This window comes from Falco peregrinus, chromosome 13 (genome assembly GCF_023634155.1).
Source record: "Falco peregrinus isolate bFalPer1 chromosome 13, bFalPer1.pri, whole genome shotgun sequence".
In the NCBI taxonomy this organism is placed as follows: domain Eukaryota; kingdom Metazoa; phylum Chordata; class Aves; order Falconiformes; family Falconidae; genus Falco; species Falco peregrinus.
In genome coordinates, this window is record NC_073733.1 from 22,810,909 (window position 1) to 22,827,183 (window position 16,275).

Sequence of the window (16,275 nt, forward strand, 5' to 3'; positions counted from 1 at the left end):
GCTTCTGTGGTCAAGGAGAGGATGGACCGGGCTTCTTCAGGCACCCAAAGGAACAGCAGTGCCCGTGTAACCAGGGGAAGTGCTGTAGTTCTTTGGTGCAGAGGATAGCTCCAAGCCTGGGCAGAGACAGATGGGTCCTTGAACCCTTCGCAGAGAGCGACCTGACCTCACAGCCACAGCTATGTGAATGGTCAAACATGCGGGTTCATGAACCAGCCCAAATCACTTAGGGAATTGTACTTCAGGTGAAAAAGAAAAATAGCCCGTGTCTATTAGTAGAGCTGTAGAGAAATCCCCTTTCTTTTAAAGCTTCATAGGAGGATGCAGACAAAGGGAATGGAGGGTCTGTCATTGACCGCAAAGCTCTCTCGAGATTCCAGCTTTGCAAATCTCTCTGCAACCCAGTCTTCTGCCCCAGCTTCAGGCTGGAGCACAGAAATTCCTTGTGGAGCATCTCCATACCTTTTAGCCTGACCACTGCCCAGAAAACCCTCCTGCTCTCAGGAGGGATGCTGGCAGCAGGTCATGCACGGGGACAAGTTGTTGTGTGCACAAAGGTTGTACCAGCACAGGGAAAAGCTAAAGGCCGCTCAGCTCTTGGGGATATTTCAACCCATCGCTGCAGGGTGTACACCAAGCAGCACTTCAGCCCTGGGTGACAGGAGGAAGGTCTCCCCTCCACAGCACCCACAAGCTGTGCACTGACAGAGTGAGTAGACCCTGGATCGTCAAGCTCCCTGGTAGCTTTCTGCTGACAGGGGAAAAGGAAGGCTTTCTATTTATCAGTTTTATCATCCTGTGTAAGGTTTGTTTCCTTTACATTTGAGAATGTGATCAGAAGTGGGGCTGATGGGGACAAACTGCTGGTAGGCATGCAACAGCAAAAATATGAATTGGTTTGCACTGCTTCAATTTAGGACAGGAGGTGCAAGCATGCAGCACTGCCTCTCTGTTATTTGCATTTTCTCTGCATTCTTCTTTGTCACCTGAGTCAAATGTGTCTACATGTTCACTAATAAAAATCTTGCAACTTTGGCTGTGATAAGGTTGAGCTCAGCTAGGTGAATCCGATACTCAACACTTTATTTTACACCTATCATAGCTTCGATGAGCTTATGACGCAACTTTGGAAGCTCTGTTCCTCAAACCATGTCAGATGGGGGAAGTTTCAAGCTCCACTGCAGGCCTGATCTGCGGTCACTGAAATTAGAGACAAATCAGGCCTCCAACTTGAACACAGTTGAGAAAGTCCCTGCCAGGCTGTTCCTCAACTTCCCTGGCACTTTTCCTGCAAATCCATCAAGGTGGTGATGCAGCAATCAAAGCAATGAGAGCAGCCATGGTTATGTGGTGTGTGGTTACTTTTGCAGAATGGAGACAGTCCCTAAGCTTTGGGTTTTTTCTTTATTATATGTTTTTATTGATGAAGTCTATTTGGGGGATTAATTTGTCTTTCAGAGGAGTGTATAGTTAGAAGATGCTGAAAAAAATCTCAGAGCTGTGGGATTACTTGTTTCTATGTGAATATTCCTCAGGTTTTGAATAGGAAAGGCCACTAAAGAGTTTGGTGGTTCTTAATACGTACAAGAGAGACAGCAGGATAACAGGTCACCCAGCTTTGGAAACAGCCAGGTTGTTTCCTGCCAGGCTCTACAGATAACCTAGTTTTCTTAGTATTTTTGCGATAGCTCTCCATCAATGACTTCCCAGAAAATAAACACTGTTGTGAAGAAGTCCCCAACGCAGTGTTCTGGGATTCATGTAAGTTTTGTTTGACTGGAGTAAGCTGATAACCATCATAGATTGCTTTGCTTTTGACGGGGAGTGCCATCGTATTAGCTTCAGCTAAAATAATTTTACTTGCTAGCTTATTTAAGATTAGTAAAATGTTCATTCATGCTGTGGAAATGAGTAACTTGGGAGGGAGAAAAGATGTCTCGACCACTTGCTTTGCACAGTGTGAGAGTCTCCGCTCTGCTTAGTCATCATTTTGTGGTGTCTTACAGTAAATGATTGACTTTTTCCAGAGCATGTGAAGTTTGGATGTTTCTGAATGTTAGAATAACAATTGCTTTGGTGCTCAAAAGCCGACAGGAAGGAGTGGATGGAGTTATTTAAAGCCTGACCTCACAGTCAGCTGAAAGACATGTCTCGGCTTTGTAAGACAGTAAGACAAACTCATTGCTTAAACGTCTCCTATCTCAAAGGTCTTGAGGTAAGACAGAAAAGGCACAGTACAGCAAAGCCCAGGAGAGCTCTCTGCAGGGAATTTTCTGTCAAGATTTTTCCTTGAAAAATGATGATATAACAGAATAAGTAGTGAAGATATAGGAACACTGCCCAGTTTCCCATGGAGCTGAAAGCTTGAATGCAGGAGAGCTCCCAGTGGTAGGGTTGTGAGGCTCATCACATTCAGGACCACCAGGTTCCCAGTCACCAAGCAAAAGTCCCAATTCCTGGCTTTCATCAGCACTTTCAAGTGTTTCCATTTTGTTCCCTGGCTATCTCAAATTGCCAGGGCTGCAAAGCATCAGCCATTCCCTTGCCATCACAGAGCAGGAGCTGAGCAGTTAGTTAGGACAGCTTTCAAGCATTGCAGGGGGCTTGCTGTCATCTCAGCGTGGTTGATGAACTCTCCATCTTCAGAACTCAGTATCACCTTGTGCTCAGTTTCCTCGCTTTTCTGCACCGCAGTACTGTTGGTTTGATTTCAATACTGCCGTGGATGTACAGTTTCATCAGACACAGAGGTGACACCCAGGAGATGAACTCACTGCAAGAACTGTTTATTAATCACTATCAATATATCTGGATAGAAAAAGAATGATTTAAAGCCTTAAAAATTAAAAAACAAAAAGGCCCTCCCTTTGCTGTTACACATTCATCACTCATCTCCCCGCAGAGCACCTGGGGAAAGCTGAAGGGCGGTGGGAATCCCGACGGGGGCACCGTATCCCCTGACCAAGGTGAGGAAACAGTCTACAACCAAGGACACTGAGCAACAACTTGAAAAAGTCACCTTCCTCTTGCCCACATTCCCTCTTGCCCACTCAGCACCTCTCTCCACTTGCTGCCCAGGCAGCATTTTTGGCCCCTTGTATCCACTTGACACCCCCCCCCCCCCCCGGCAGAGCCAGGACAGCTTCCAATGTGCTACCCAGCAGGGAGGCAGTCCATCTTGCACAGGGACCAATTTAAAAGCTAAATCAAATTATTTTCCATGAAAAATAGCATCTCTTCTGCTGATCCACTTGTCCTCACTTCCTCAGAGCTGAGCTTTGGACTCATCTATTCACATATTCTTGCCAATGTGAAGCTCAGCTGACAGCCTGGGCGTTTGGGAGAGTAAAGCCCGCAGGCACCGTGGTTTCCCCTTGCCTGGTTTCCTTCTGCTCAGAAAGAAGCAGCACTGCTCTACAGCTGCTGCAGCGAAAGGGTTGCTCAAAGCCCAGTGTCCCCACATCCCCCTGGGCAAGAGAGCAGCAGGTACCACCCACAGCACCCGCTCATACACACGCAGCTTGGTGCTGCCTCAGAGCAGTGCTGGGGATCCTCGCTGCCAGGTACGAGTAGATACCCACAGCGTTTTGCTATGGGCTACCTCCTTCTTACGTGCTCGCTGCTTAAGCCAAGTCACGCTCAGTGTTCGCTTTCATTAATTTCATAAGAAAACGATTGTTCTAGGGCAGACACACTTGTCAGGATAATTAGGCAGGAAAAATGTGTGAGCCAAGTGGTAAATTCAAAGAATAAAATTCCAGTATGCCTTGTGTGCCAAACGTGGCTCCAGTTTGCTCATGAACGCTCATCCATCTGCATGGGCTTCTGTAGGAGGTGCCAAAAGTGTAGCAGATCCTCAGAATAAATATACACATTTGTAATAAATAATGCACACACTTTAACAAAACAAGGTTTTATTAATTATAGCACTTAAGTAGTATTTCATCTCTCCTGAAAGTGGGTTTTCAGGCTTTCAGAATGAGAACTGAGAGCACTGTATCACAGTGTGTCAAATTATTCAGATATCATTCTTGCAGAAGGAATCCGTTTTGTTAGGCAACATGCATCAAAATCTTTTTAAAGTGACTTGATTACATTTCTGTTCTGCTTTTTCTGGATACCCAGTTCTTAGCAACAGTTTTCCTTCCAGTCCTCTGAGAAACAATGTCAAGCACTCGCTTCTGGCCCTGCACTGTTCGCAGCATCTCTGACACTGCTGATATTCAATGTAAATAACTGCACTTAGTCAGATAACTTCTGTGAATTCTGATAACAATAATATTCATAGTTTTTTGAAGTTTATTGCTACAGCGAAAGGGATTAGAATATTTTTAATTATTTTAGCAGTTGTAAGGAAGAGCTCAGTATATCAATCTCTTGCATTATTATTATTATTGCTTGATTTTTGATGTAAAAGCAAAGATTTGGCCTTTTGCCCAGACAATGCAGCAAGGATCATGAAGGAACACAAAGGAGAGGAGGAAAGGAAGCAGGAGGAATCTCTAAAACAACTCTGGAGACACTAAACTGGGTACAGCCATGTAAAAACCATTTTCATTGGAGTCCATGTCAGAAAAAATGCACTTGACAGATCTCAGAGATCCCAGTGGAAGGTGCATGCTCCTCGGGCTGGAATATTTGCCTTTCACTGAAATGGTGCACCCTTTATCTGGCTGTAAAAGAACCATGGAGCCTGGCTGCGAGGCAGACAGTCCGGAGAAGGGAAGGACACCCCGCAGCTCACCACCTCCAGCCCAGCAGCACGACCCAGTTTCACTGCCTCTTTTCTGCGTGTTGCCTTTCAGTCAAGTTCATCTTGGTGTGAGGAAAAACCACTTCTGAGGCCAACTACAAAAAGCGTGATTGCGAAATTTACAAACCGGCTGGTGAGCAGAGGAAAGAGCAGTGAACTCCTCCGTGCTTGGTCTTTGTGTTTTTTGTGAGATCTTCAGCTGACAGCTCCTGTGCCTCTGGTCACCTTGGACTACAGGCCACTCAGGAAGGTGGCAACAGCTTCAGTTTTCAGCTCTAATAGTCTAAATGCTGAGTAACTGCTACCAGCAGGGCACATCAGGTATTCACTGGTACCAGTTTGAGAGTGAGGACCTACTGCAGGCTAAAGGAGGGAAGGTTAGAGCTGAAATCTATCATGCTTGGATTTTGTGCCCCATGTCCTTCTTGTTCTCAAATGGGCAGAGGCCTATTGCTGTGTTTAGGTGGGCAAGGTGTACTGAAGGTCTGGAAGCATGACGGAGGGAGGCTGTATGTAGTGTATTGGCGATTAGTACTTGGGGTTTGGCTTATTTCATTTTTCTTTCCACCTTTTACAATCTGTGCGTTGCAGAACATATCACAGAAGTTCAGTCTCTCAAAACCACAGTCTGCTTGAAGCTGGAGGCTATCTCCCATGCAAGGGCAAGTGTAGTTGGAAGTGCTACACCCACTTGTGTGTGGGTGAGCATCTGAGGTATCTGGAGTACTTTGTTTTGCTGATAACCTCCCAGTGCTTTGAGGTCACCCCAGGAATCATCAGCTGGGTAGCAGCTCTGTTACACACCCACCCGAGCTCCAGTGCAGAGGGACATCCATGGCCCTGGTTTTCTGCACCACTTCCAAGGGAGCTAGAACAGCACCACTAACCCCAGCGCATCCCCCCCTGCCTCCGAAACCATGGCAAATGAAATCAGTGGTGGTCCCTCTGGGTACAGCACGTGGAGCCCACAGCACAGGGAGTTTCTCAGACTCTGTCCCCACCTTGTAGGACTGCAGCAAACAACTGCATTCTGCCTTTCCACCTCTTGTTTATTTCTGAAGGGGGATGTGAGAGAAGCTGTTTATTACTTTGTTGTAGCAACCTCCCAGCAATGGCTCCAGGCGTGTACCGAGGTGTGGCAGCTCGGCCCCGCTCTGTCCCGGGGACTCTCACGGTGGGGCTGATGCCACCTGCGGGACAGCCCAGCTAGGCTAGGCCAGCTTGGTGCCCACCTTGTCTCTCGATCCTTCCTTCTGAGTCTGGCGGGTCACCTGGGTTAGAAAAATTTTAGGACATAGATCATGTCTTTAGCATCAACTACACAGCTTTCAGCTCAATGGATCCCTGAGTAATACTCTAAGCACCCTTTTAAAAAAAAATATATTAAAAAAATATCTTTGGGTTGCTTTAGTTTTTACAACCATTCATGAAATGTCATTTGTTTCACCTGTACAGTAAACAAACTCTAGATTGCAAACAACCGAAGCGGTGCTGTAAGGCTGCCATGACGAGCAGCCATCGCCCCGCTTCGTTGTGTTCAGTGCCAAGGGGCTGCTCAGCCCCAAGCTCCTCACCTAAAGGCTAAAGAGCATCAGGAAACAGGCAGGTTTAAACTCAGCGGCGTGCCAAAATACGAGCCTTGGTCCTGCTTGTTGATCAGTTTTCAAACCCATAGTTTGAAAGAGCATTGAAGTGTCTGTCTTCTGTCTGGTGTCCCAGAGTGCTTCCCCTGGGACTATGCGCTACTTTGTTTTTAGCATAGATCTGTTAGACATGCTAAAAAATATTTTGTAGTAGAAGTATACATTGACAATCCTTAAAAGAATGCCCAAGAAGTAACTGAGGGACCTGAGAAGGGCCGCAGCCGCGCTGAAGAAATGCAGCAACAAAACGCAGGGGCTGCGGGTGGGAGCAGAAGTGCTGCCGGCCTTCAGGAGGCCGTCCATCTGGAACAGGGCGCACTCTGCAGTCACCAGCGTCCAGATGATCCTGGATGTCAGCCTGGCGTTTTTCACCGTCCGTAAATGTCGAGACTCCGTGGGGAAGAAGGTTATCAAGTAAGCCTCGAAGGCAACGCAGCTCAGCAGCAAGCAGCTGACGTGTGTGTTGGCAGTGAGGAGGTTCTGCAGCAGGACCGATGTGAACGCCGTAGGTGAGGTACTGACATCGAAGGTCCATGTGACCATCTCAGAAACAACACTAATAGCAACCAGGATGTCTGCCTTTGCTAGGCTCGAAATGAGAACCACAGTGGCCTTGGAGGAAACTTTTGCAGACTGCAGGATGATTATCGCGTACAAACTGCCCAGCAGGCCCAGAAAAGAGCTGATAGCATTTGAAGAAGACAGGACAAGGTATTGGATATATTTAAGTACCAGGTATCTTCTGAGATCTTTCATGTGGTCTCTCTCCATAGAAATGCCGGTTAGGGAAGAATACCTAGAATACATACAAAGAAGGACATATAAAAGTAAAATTATTGGGACAGATTCCGGGCAAATTATTATGTACCTGCATTTGTACAGACACATGCACTCCAGCATTATCATGGCATTGGTTGGTTACCCAGCTTCAGAGGTGTTCAGTATGTGAAACCCTCAGACTGCACTGATTATTAAATAAAGTGTATATAAACCTAGGCAATAGCATTTTATTATAATTAACACAGGGGTCATTGAAGGGAACTGGAATACCTCTGGACTAACACTGTAAAAATTAAGGTCAGTATAGGCTACTTTCATTTTGTAAGTTTTTTTCTGCTTGCCTTTGTGGGTCAATTCAAATCTGAAGAATCCATTCTCCAGTGTTGCAGCAAGAAAAAGATTTCCAGTTGTCCTGTGTAGAAGAGTAAATGAGATATTTTTTACTTACTCTGGGAAAAAAAGTAAGAAACCAAAGGGAATGCTATCCAGGAAATGTCCCAGCAGAATTAGCAGTTGAGAATTACCATACAAGTACCCATTTGATTTCCTTTTCCTGTCATTAGCACAATTCTTCATGCACATTCATATGGTGTCCATAGCTTCTAAATAAAATTGAATACCTGGGCACAGTGTGGGAAATGGCAATAAATTCCAGATGCTGGGCTGCTGGGGAAAGGTGGGCTCAGCAGTCCCTGCCACCACAGCTTCACAAGCACACAGCTGCTGCTTGCAGAAGCCCATGGGAGGTTTAAGTTTTGCTGGGAAGGGATGTGGTCTCTGGTTTGATGTGTGGTTGGTGACACCATCCCTGTGTGCACTGGAGCTCCCTGTCCCGGCCAGCGTTCAGCTCTGAGCGCAGGAGTGGGGCTTCCCATGCCCTGCCGGCTGCTGCATGGCTGGAAGCTGGTCCGGCTGGTGCCTAGCCCCAGCTACAGCACCATTTAAAATGTTTCTCTAATGTTCTGATTTTATATCTACGTTGGGGGGGGGAGTAAACTAAAAGCCAAGAGCTGTTTCAAGTGTTATTGCTAAAATCATAGAACCATAGAACTATGGAATCGTTTAGGCTGGAAAAGACATTTAAGATCATGAAGTCCAAGCATTAACCCAGCACTGCCAAGTCCGCCACTAAATGTATTGTTTACATTTCTTTTTCTTAAGTACCATTAACAAAGCCTAAAAAAGCAAGAATTAGTGTAGTAGCCTTAAAACAAACAGGAGCTATTTCATATATGCTCTTTAGTGTTTGTTTATAACCAAAGAGACCATGAAACGTAGCTCAGAATTATGTCCATAAAGATAAAATTCCTGAAATTTAGCACTTAAGGTAATACCTACAAAACTGCACCTGCAAAATAGTACCATTTAAAAAATTATATGTTTAGGCAGGGAAAATCAATCTACATTTAGATCTTTGATGTCTTTAAAATAAAAATTAATTAAAATTTCATTTTAATTCTTGTCCCACCAGTGGGGTGTCTCTTGGCAACCACTAGCATTTTACTTCTTGGTCCTAACAGAGCTATAACCATGTACAACTCTAATTTTGCCCTGAGAGCGCTGTACTCTATGTAAAACAGTTTATTTATTAGTCAAATCTCCTAATGCATCCAGTTGGATGTTTTTGAACCAGTTGTGAGATCTGACCTGGAATCTGAGGGAAAGTTTATAGCCTTGTGGGAAGTTACACAAATGAGCCTGGGATGAAGGCATTTGGAGGAGGACAGCATCTGCTGCTCCTGGTGCCTCTGGGTGCCTGAAGACCTTTCGTACTCACCCATCACGGGTTGCCTGCAATCTTTTGCAGCCATAGTGTGCTGTGGGGTTGAGTTTCTTTCTTGACAGGGCTGATACAAGTCTCAATTGACTGAATTCAGTGGAAAGAGGTACCTGGGTGATCCACTTCTGCCTGGGGCTCCTTCACATCTCAGTGGGCAGCTTCAAGTGAAGTATTTTGCATGACTGAGATTAAGTTTGCTTAGCAACTCTTCACAGTCATTTTGTGCCAACATGCTGAAGTAACCTGATAGAACAGGGCTGTATCCCACGGCTTTACTCGTTTCCTATACACCCGAAGTACCCATCAACTTCAACTACAGCTTTGCATGACATAAAGAATTGGGTGGAGGTGACTAACAGCTCAGGATCTGACCTTGTATTTACATAGTCATATCTTAAGCAGGAATGATGTTTGTAAAGTGCCCAGATATTTTTAGTTATTAGCATGATTTGTGTAACATTGCATCAAAAGGGCCTAAGTGTGAACAATCCCTGTATGGGATAAGGCTATGACGACAGTAAAAGGCTAATTTGGTTAAATCATAAGTTTTCTATCATCTCAAAAGCAAGAAAGACATTTACAAAAAAACTGAATGAGGATTATGTGATGAAGATTAGCATAATAGAATAGCATAAATGTATAAGGATGATATTGGAAAGACCAAGGCACCAGATTAAGTGCAGTGGAGAAGTGATGTATGGGTAAGGAGGAAACATTCCATAAATCCGTTGTCAGACAAAGGAAGACCAAGGGAAGAGTCTGCTCCCTGCAAAGTTCACATTACCCACCAACTGCTGGTGGCAAAATTAGAAGACAATGATTCTTTTGCTTTGAAAGGCACACTTCTGGCTGGACGTGTGCCAAGAAAGAGCCAGCCACTTACTGTAGGTAAGCTTCTTGACTAAACTAAAGGAAGAACGAGATGGATGTTGCTTAGATAAATTCTGTGGTTTCAAATTCCTGAGCTTCAAGTGGTTTATCCAAGCGCACTTAGAAAGTCTGAAGCAATTTCAGAGAGATTAATGGTTGTCACTGAGAAGTTTTAAAAGACAAACAATAGAAGTTCCAGAACACTTGGAATGGCAAAGATGGGGCTTATCTTTAAAAGACAGGAATGGGGCAAGAGGAGCCATAAAATTGTAACTGTCAGTTCCCTAAAAACTACTAAAATAACCAAGCAAAATATCTAAATGGTGAAGAGGAGATAAGGAAGAGCAATGTGGATTTCTCACAGATAAAGCAAATGTAGTGAGCCCAGCTTCTGTCTGTATCAGGATAACAGAGATCTCACGGCTGAGGAGAGAACCAGCAAGTGTCATATATCTCAAATATTGTTAAGACTTTCAGTATTATTTCATGAGGCATTCTTATAGAGGAGTAGGATAAGGAAATGTGGACTAAACAAAACTATGATTAAGTCATGTGTAGCTGGATGGGAAACTAAGAAAAGGCTAATTATCAGAAATTAGAGGAATGGTGTATCAGGTGGGGCTCTGCAGAGATGTGACATTTTGGGCATTTCATTAACTATGGTAAGGAATAGAGTTCAGGCTTAAGTTTGCTTATCTATCACCATTTAGCTATCACCAGTCTGCAAGTACAATTTCAGATCCGTACAAGGGCTGGTCCCTGCTATGCAGTAAGAGGAAAAGCAAACACGTGGGCAAGAGGAGAGTGCAAGCCAGGGGAGGAGGATGGCTGCCACAGGTAGCGATGCCGGCACAAGTGGGTATCAATACAGCCTGGTGATGGCAACACCCACAGCTGGAGTCGGCAACAGCTGTGCCAGGAAAGGCAGATGCCATCTTGCGGTACATGAACAGGAGAAATGTCTATAACCACATGGGGTGAGCCTCTGATTTTGCCTGGCAGAAGTTAGGTCTTGATTAAAGTACGTGACCGAATTTGAGGCCAACAGTTCAGGAAAGATCTTTCAAAGGGACTGAGAGGATCGGAGATTTAGCTAAATGGAACAATGCCATTTCTTTCATATTTGAGCACTAATTTCCTTATGCATTTTCTCAGTGTTTGTGATGTGAGCACCTTGGAGCCTGTACTACAAAGCTTTTCCAGTACGGTTACCCAACAGGTCTGGGTGGTTGCCTTAGTCCTTGCCTGTTTTTTCTTTTGATGACATGATGGGAAATTGATGATTCTGAGTGATTCCTATGAAAGGTACTAAGCCAGCTTTTTTAAGAGTGGGATTCCTGTTGCTTGTCAAAACTTGATTTGTACCAGGTTGACTCATCCAAGATTCACATGCACCTTTTCTCTCTCTCTCTTTTTTTTTTTTTTAAGTATCTGAGCCAACTTGTTAGTGGAATCCTTTAGGGAAGAGGTAGGAAAAATTTAGTCCTATACAGCCGAACTGTGATACAGCTCATCTTACCCCAGTTTTCCATAATGATTAACTAGGAAAATGATTCTGCGTTTTCCATCAAAACCAAAATCTTTCTGACATCAATGGTCTGTGCTCTGTGCTCTTTCCATTCAATGGGCTTTGGCACTAGCCTGGTGCAGCTCCTTTAGTCTATATTAATGTCCCAAGAAGTGGCTTTGCTTCACTGCTGAGGTTGCAGGAGGTGATGAAGAGGAGGTTTAATCTCTGAACATTAATGTCTGAGCATTGGTTTGACCATTTCTTTCAATACAGAGCATCAATGAAATTAAGACCTATTGGAACAAAACCATCAGAATCCACAGTGTGAAAGCTCATACAACTCACTAGCCAGAAGTGGAGGAAACCAAGCTGTGATATGTACACTTGAATACAAATTTATCTTGCTTTCTTACTGCTTTAACTTGCTTGTTACTCACGCATGCTACTCCTCCTTTGGAAAGGTATATTAATAATGTTCTAGTTATTTTTTTTCCTGCAGCCTATTTCTGTGTATATTTTCATCAAGTATATTATTAAGGAGACATTATAAGCCTTGACAAAGTTCTTTGCTCATTTTACAGCAACTGATCACTGCTGTGAATTGTTGTATGCTGGAAAGCACATGTAACCTGGCCCAGGCTGCTGCGTGCTGAAGATCAGCATACCTGGCCAGAGGACTTCAGCTAAATTTGAGGCTGTGATCGCCCAGTGAGGGGTAGTAAATGAATCTAAACTGGTTTGAGCAGCTGAATGAGTGAGCAAAATGTGCAGTTCATTAACTTTGGGATTTTACATCTCTTCGGGAGAATGTCAAAATAAACCTTGTCTGGAAAACAAACTAATCAAACAGAAGTTTGCCATGCAGATAAAACCAGATATCTGCAGTGAGTCGTCTCATTCATATCATCCCACCATCCTTCTTTTTTCTCTTAAGTTCAAACGGAAGATGACTTCGATGGCTGGATTTGTGGCACAAGTTTAACTTCTCCATGGGGAGCATTTCAACTCTGAGCTCTGGGCATTGGGTACTACCTTACCTTCCCAGACTTAGTGACGAGCCCATAGGGTCTTCTAACGCTGAGCGTTAGGAAAGGATGCCAAGCCGCCGGTACAGCCGGAGGTGCCCTGAAGCAGCCAGTCCAGATGCTGAGGCACTCAGAGTGTTTTTCGTGTCTTCACTTCTTAAAGTAATCATTATACGTAATGCTGCCAGCATTTTACATACCACAATGACTCTGGAAAGGAACTGGAGTTTCTGGATGGAAGATGCCTTCCTGCTTTCTGTTAGAGAGGTGTCAGTCATTTCCTTCCTTCATGCCCCAGGAGACGAGATCATTGCTGTGGCTCCCTTCTGCCTCTCTCCACCCCTTTCACATTATGATTTAGTTGTTAAAACTCTCATCCAGAATGTAGCAGAACGAGGTTTGATTTCCTCCTTCGCCACAGGGGATTTAGCTGTTTATCTCTCGGGGTGTCCCAAGCAGCAGGCTACAGGTTGTCCTGAGGCGGGGACACTTTTCGTACCACTTAAGGAATCTGGGCATAGTGTAAGAAAACAGCTGACACTGTGAGCCAAGGGGTAGGGATCAGGAAAAGGCTCACGGATCCCCACACAGGTAGTTGCAGATGTTTGCTGGGGAAAAGGGCATTCTGGTTTCTGATACTTGCTCCAAGTGCTGTTCAGATGCACCTGCCTTAGTAAATCAAGCAGGGCTTGGAGATGTTCCCTGGTGCTGGAGCTCAGTGCTGCAGAGTCCTGAGAGAGCTCTAATGGCTCCCAGCACAGTTTTGGCCCCTGCCAATGCACACCCTCCCAAAGGCTGTACTGTACAGGGAGCGCTGCCCGCAGGCAGCATGGCTCCGCTGCCCACGCTGCAAGGATGCTTCGAGGGCACAGTCCTCCTTGCCCTAGCGGAGCTCAGTGCCAGAGATCGGGCCGGGGCACATGAATAGTCCGACATAACCTTTACATATATAAGATTAAGGAGTCATTGGATAAAGAACAGATGTAGGAAGAGTGCACAAAGCAGGGTGTGAAGCCACAGGCTCCTCCTTTGGTGAAGGTGGCTGCTAGCGTGGCTCTCCTGAGCTCCTGCTGCCAGCATCCTCCTCCACAGCCAGCCCAGCAGCTTCCCTCCAGCTGGGCAATCCTGCCAGCCGGCACAGGGCATTGGCAGCAGGCACGCTCCACCAGCAGAGCTGTCTCTTTGCCCGCACCCACAAAGGGGCAGGCAGGCAGGGCAGCTGCCCTCCCTCCGCCCCGCCTGGGCAGCAGGGATCATGCCTGGGACTGGGACGGGTGGGAACAGGAACAGGGTCTGTTCCCAGAACAGCTGCTTCCATCCTGCCAGAATGGCCAGAACTAGTAAAGGCGGCAACCTGAGCCAATTCGTCTATTTATTTACAGTTTTCAACGCAGCCTCTGGCAGTATTTATTACAGATCCCCTGCAGGGACGATTGCTGCCCACGGACAGTGACACTTAAGACAGTTTTTGTTTAGTCCTTATTCCGATGAAACCTCAGTTCAAGCTCACAGGTTTCCTGAACTAGCACTTTGTGTTTTCAGTACTATTTTTTATCTTCACATACTTTGCTCTCCTGAGACACTTTACAAATTCCAGTTAATAATAATTTCTCCTTTGTCATTATAGTCTGAGAGGTACACAAAAACATCTCTTACTCTTAAACAAATGCTTCCTTTCAAAATTCCTCCTGGAATTCTGTCAAAGAGTATACAGAAAAGGAGAACAAATTGGAAACCCAGATTACCACTGCATATCCTGACTGTAATTAAGTGGTATTAGATTTTACTTAGTTTAAAAGCAAAAATACTTACATTTGCTGGAAAAAGCATCCAGGAATAGTTTTCTGCATCACTGTATTCTGTGTATGGTCTGCAGCAGAGCTAAAACGTGCCATTTCCCTTGGATTGCTTCCTGGGTTTTATATAGCCTTGCATCTCCAGTACCACGTCAGAGCACGGGGCTACGCTGACAGAATTTGTTTTGCTAGGCAACATCCCCAGAGCTGGTTTCACAAGAATTGCTCATTCAAATCATGGTAGCCATAACCTTTCATCTGTCTGGAAAAAGCAATGCCTCGTGTGGAAGAGGAGTCCCAGACACTTCCTTAAATACGTGCCTCGAGATGGAGCAGGGTACAGGGTGTAATCCTGAACTCGTCTGGGTGTCGCAGGAGCTAACACAGATTATCCGTGAGTAAAAAAAAATTATTCCAAGCAAAGAAAGTATGTCCTCTGGCATGAAAAGCAGTGCTATATCTAGCCAGACTGGGCTGTCCCCAGTAAGTGTTTGTGTTGGTGGTGCCTGGGATACCCTGGTTTGGTGCTGATAATGTTTGCACTAATCCTGCTCTGTTGTTCTCCAGGTATGACGGTGGTTAAGCCAAGTTCACCCGTGTTTTGGGGCAGGGGACTCTCTTCACGAGGTCTCGGTGCAGTGGGAGAGCAGAGGAGCATCCCACACACATCTTGGAGAATAGCAAACCGGTATGTTCACAGCTATGTGAGCACGTACCGCAGCTCCCGGCCTTATCGTGGGTGCTGATCTCATGCCTGGAGTCACCACCTGAGAGCAGGGAACTGAAGGCAGTGACGCCGCGTGGGTTTCTGATCAACAGGGAGGGTTTGCTGCCGGTCCAACCCCAGTGCTGCCGGCAGCATGCCGTTCCCCTCATCGCTTCTCTAAGTGATGGAAAGCTGTAGAAAGATAAAGCAGCTTGAAAATGCAGGTGCTGTAAAGGGCTGTCGTTGCAGCTGCAAGCTGAGGATCAGGCAGGGAAGGCAGCCCAGGGCTCTCCCGCCTGCTCAGAGCAGCGGCAGTCCTGGTTTGCACTGCAGTGCTGGTAAGAGGACACCTGCCAAAGCTGGAGAAAGTCTCTGAAAAAAGGGATTTGACCGGTTGGTGGTTAACATAATTTGTGCTTTTAGTGTATAAATATTTGGGGGGTTGTGTTTGACTTTAACAACAATGAGCTAGCTTTTGCCAGAGGCTCTCCATAGCAGTTTTACTTTTTAAAACTACTGTTTCTATTGCATTTGCTTATTTTGCTTGCATGGCAAGCTGATACAACAGAAAGATCAGCTGCAAGAGTGCTGCAGACAAGCTACACGCTTTCTCAGCAGCTTGAAATTTCATAATAGCTTGCGGAAAGATAAAACAAATCCTCTGTTTCTCCAGGGCACCACCCATTTGGTCAGCGTCCTTCCCCCATGGCACCCATTCTGTGAAAACAAGAATGAAATCACAGGGACGGGGGGAGGGGGTTCTGGAGCGCTTTGGACCTGAGCTGTGCCCCGCTTCACCTTGCAGGGCTGGCGGGCGGCTGCAGAGCCGGCGTGGACAGACCATGGGAAAGGCGGCTGTGGAGAAATCTTTAATCAGTTCCCCCCAGTTAATCTTTACCCACATTAGTAATTGCTCCTGATGACTGATGCCTTTCAGTGCTCCTCTTTGAACCCACCGACGTCTCCCTTAACATAGGCAGAACAAACACCTTGATTTCTGCAGTGGCATGGGATGGTTTCCAGTATTTTTCCATAACCTGTTTGCTTTGCACTACACCTTTGTTTGAAGGCTTTGGCCAGATCTGTACATTGATTGGCAGTGCTCTTTACAGCTGAGGATTTTTAATTTTTTTTCCTTGGCACGGAAGAACAATTTAATTAGAATTCAGCAATAGGTAAGAAAATTTCAGTTTTCTTCTGTCTGAAGTATTCCATTTAAATTTGACCCCAGAGGGTTTCCAGCACTGTTCCCTTGCCATCTCACGGGGTGTCCCATCTCCACCTCCTTGTCATGCAATTCTGTACACCTCAAAACACTGCCAAGGGGCACCACGCAAACTGCCCATCAACTCTACTGCCTCTTTCTCTTGCTGATACTGAAAACAATTCTATTCCTATTTCTTTTCCTTTAT

General features: G+C 45.5%; 2 protein-coding genes across 3 annotated transcripts in view; one reads left to right on the top strand and one right to left on the bottom strand.

Annotated features, from left to right (window-relative positions):
* LOC101916786 (fibronectin type-III domain-containing protein 3a-like) overlaps window positions 1-16,275 on the top strand; it is a 232,835-nt gene that overhangs the window by 115,205 nt on the left and 101,355 nt on the right. The window lies entirely within an intron of this gene.
* On the bottom strand, window positions 3,934-14,355 carry LOC114013638 (P2Y purinoceptor 6-like). The gene is made up of 2 exons (XM_027794151.2): window positions 14,174-14,355; window positions 3,934-7,192 (listed from the first exon to the last, which is right to left on the bottom strand). The coding sequence occupies exons 1-2, from the start codon at window positions 14,254-14,256 to the stop codon at window positions 6,496-6,498; spliced, it is 780 nt and encodes a 259-aa protein (XP_027649952.1). The 5' UTR covers window positions 14,257-14,355; the 3' UTR covers window positions 3,934-6,495.

What these genes read in the sequence shown, in the direction of transcription:
- LOC114013638 (XM_027794151.2), bottom strand. Translation starts at nt 14,256, where the DNA reads ATGGCACGTTTTAGCTCTGCTGCAGACCATACACAGAATACAGTGATG. An exon ending in GGATGCTTTTTCCAGCAAAT is followed by an intron (nt 7,193 to 14,173) that starts GTAAGTATTTTT and finishes TATGTATTCTAG; the next exon opens with GTATTCTTCCCTAACCGGCA.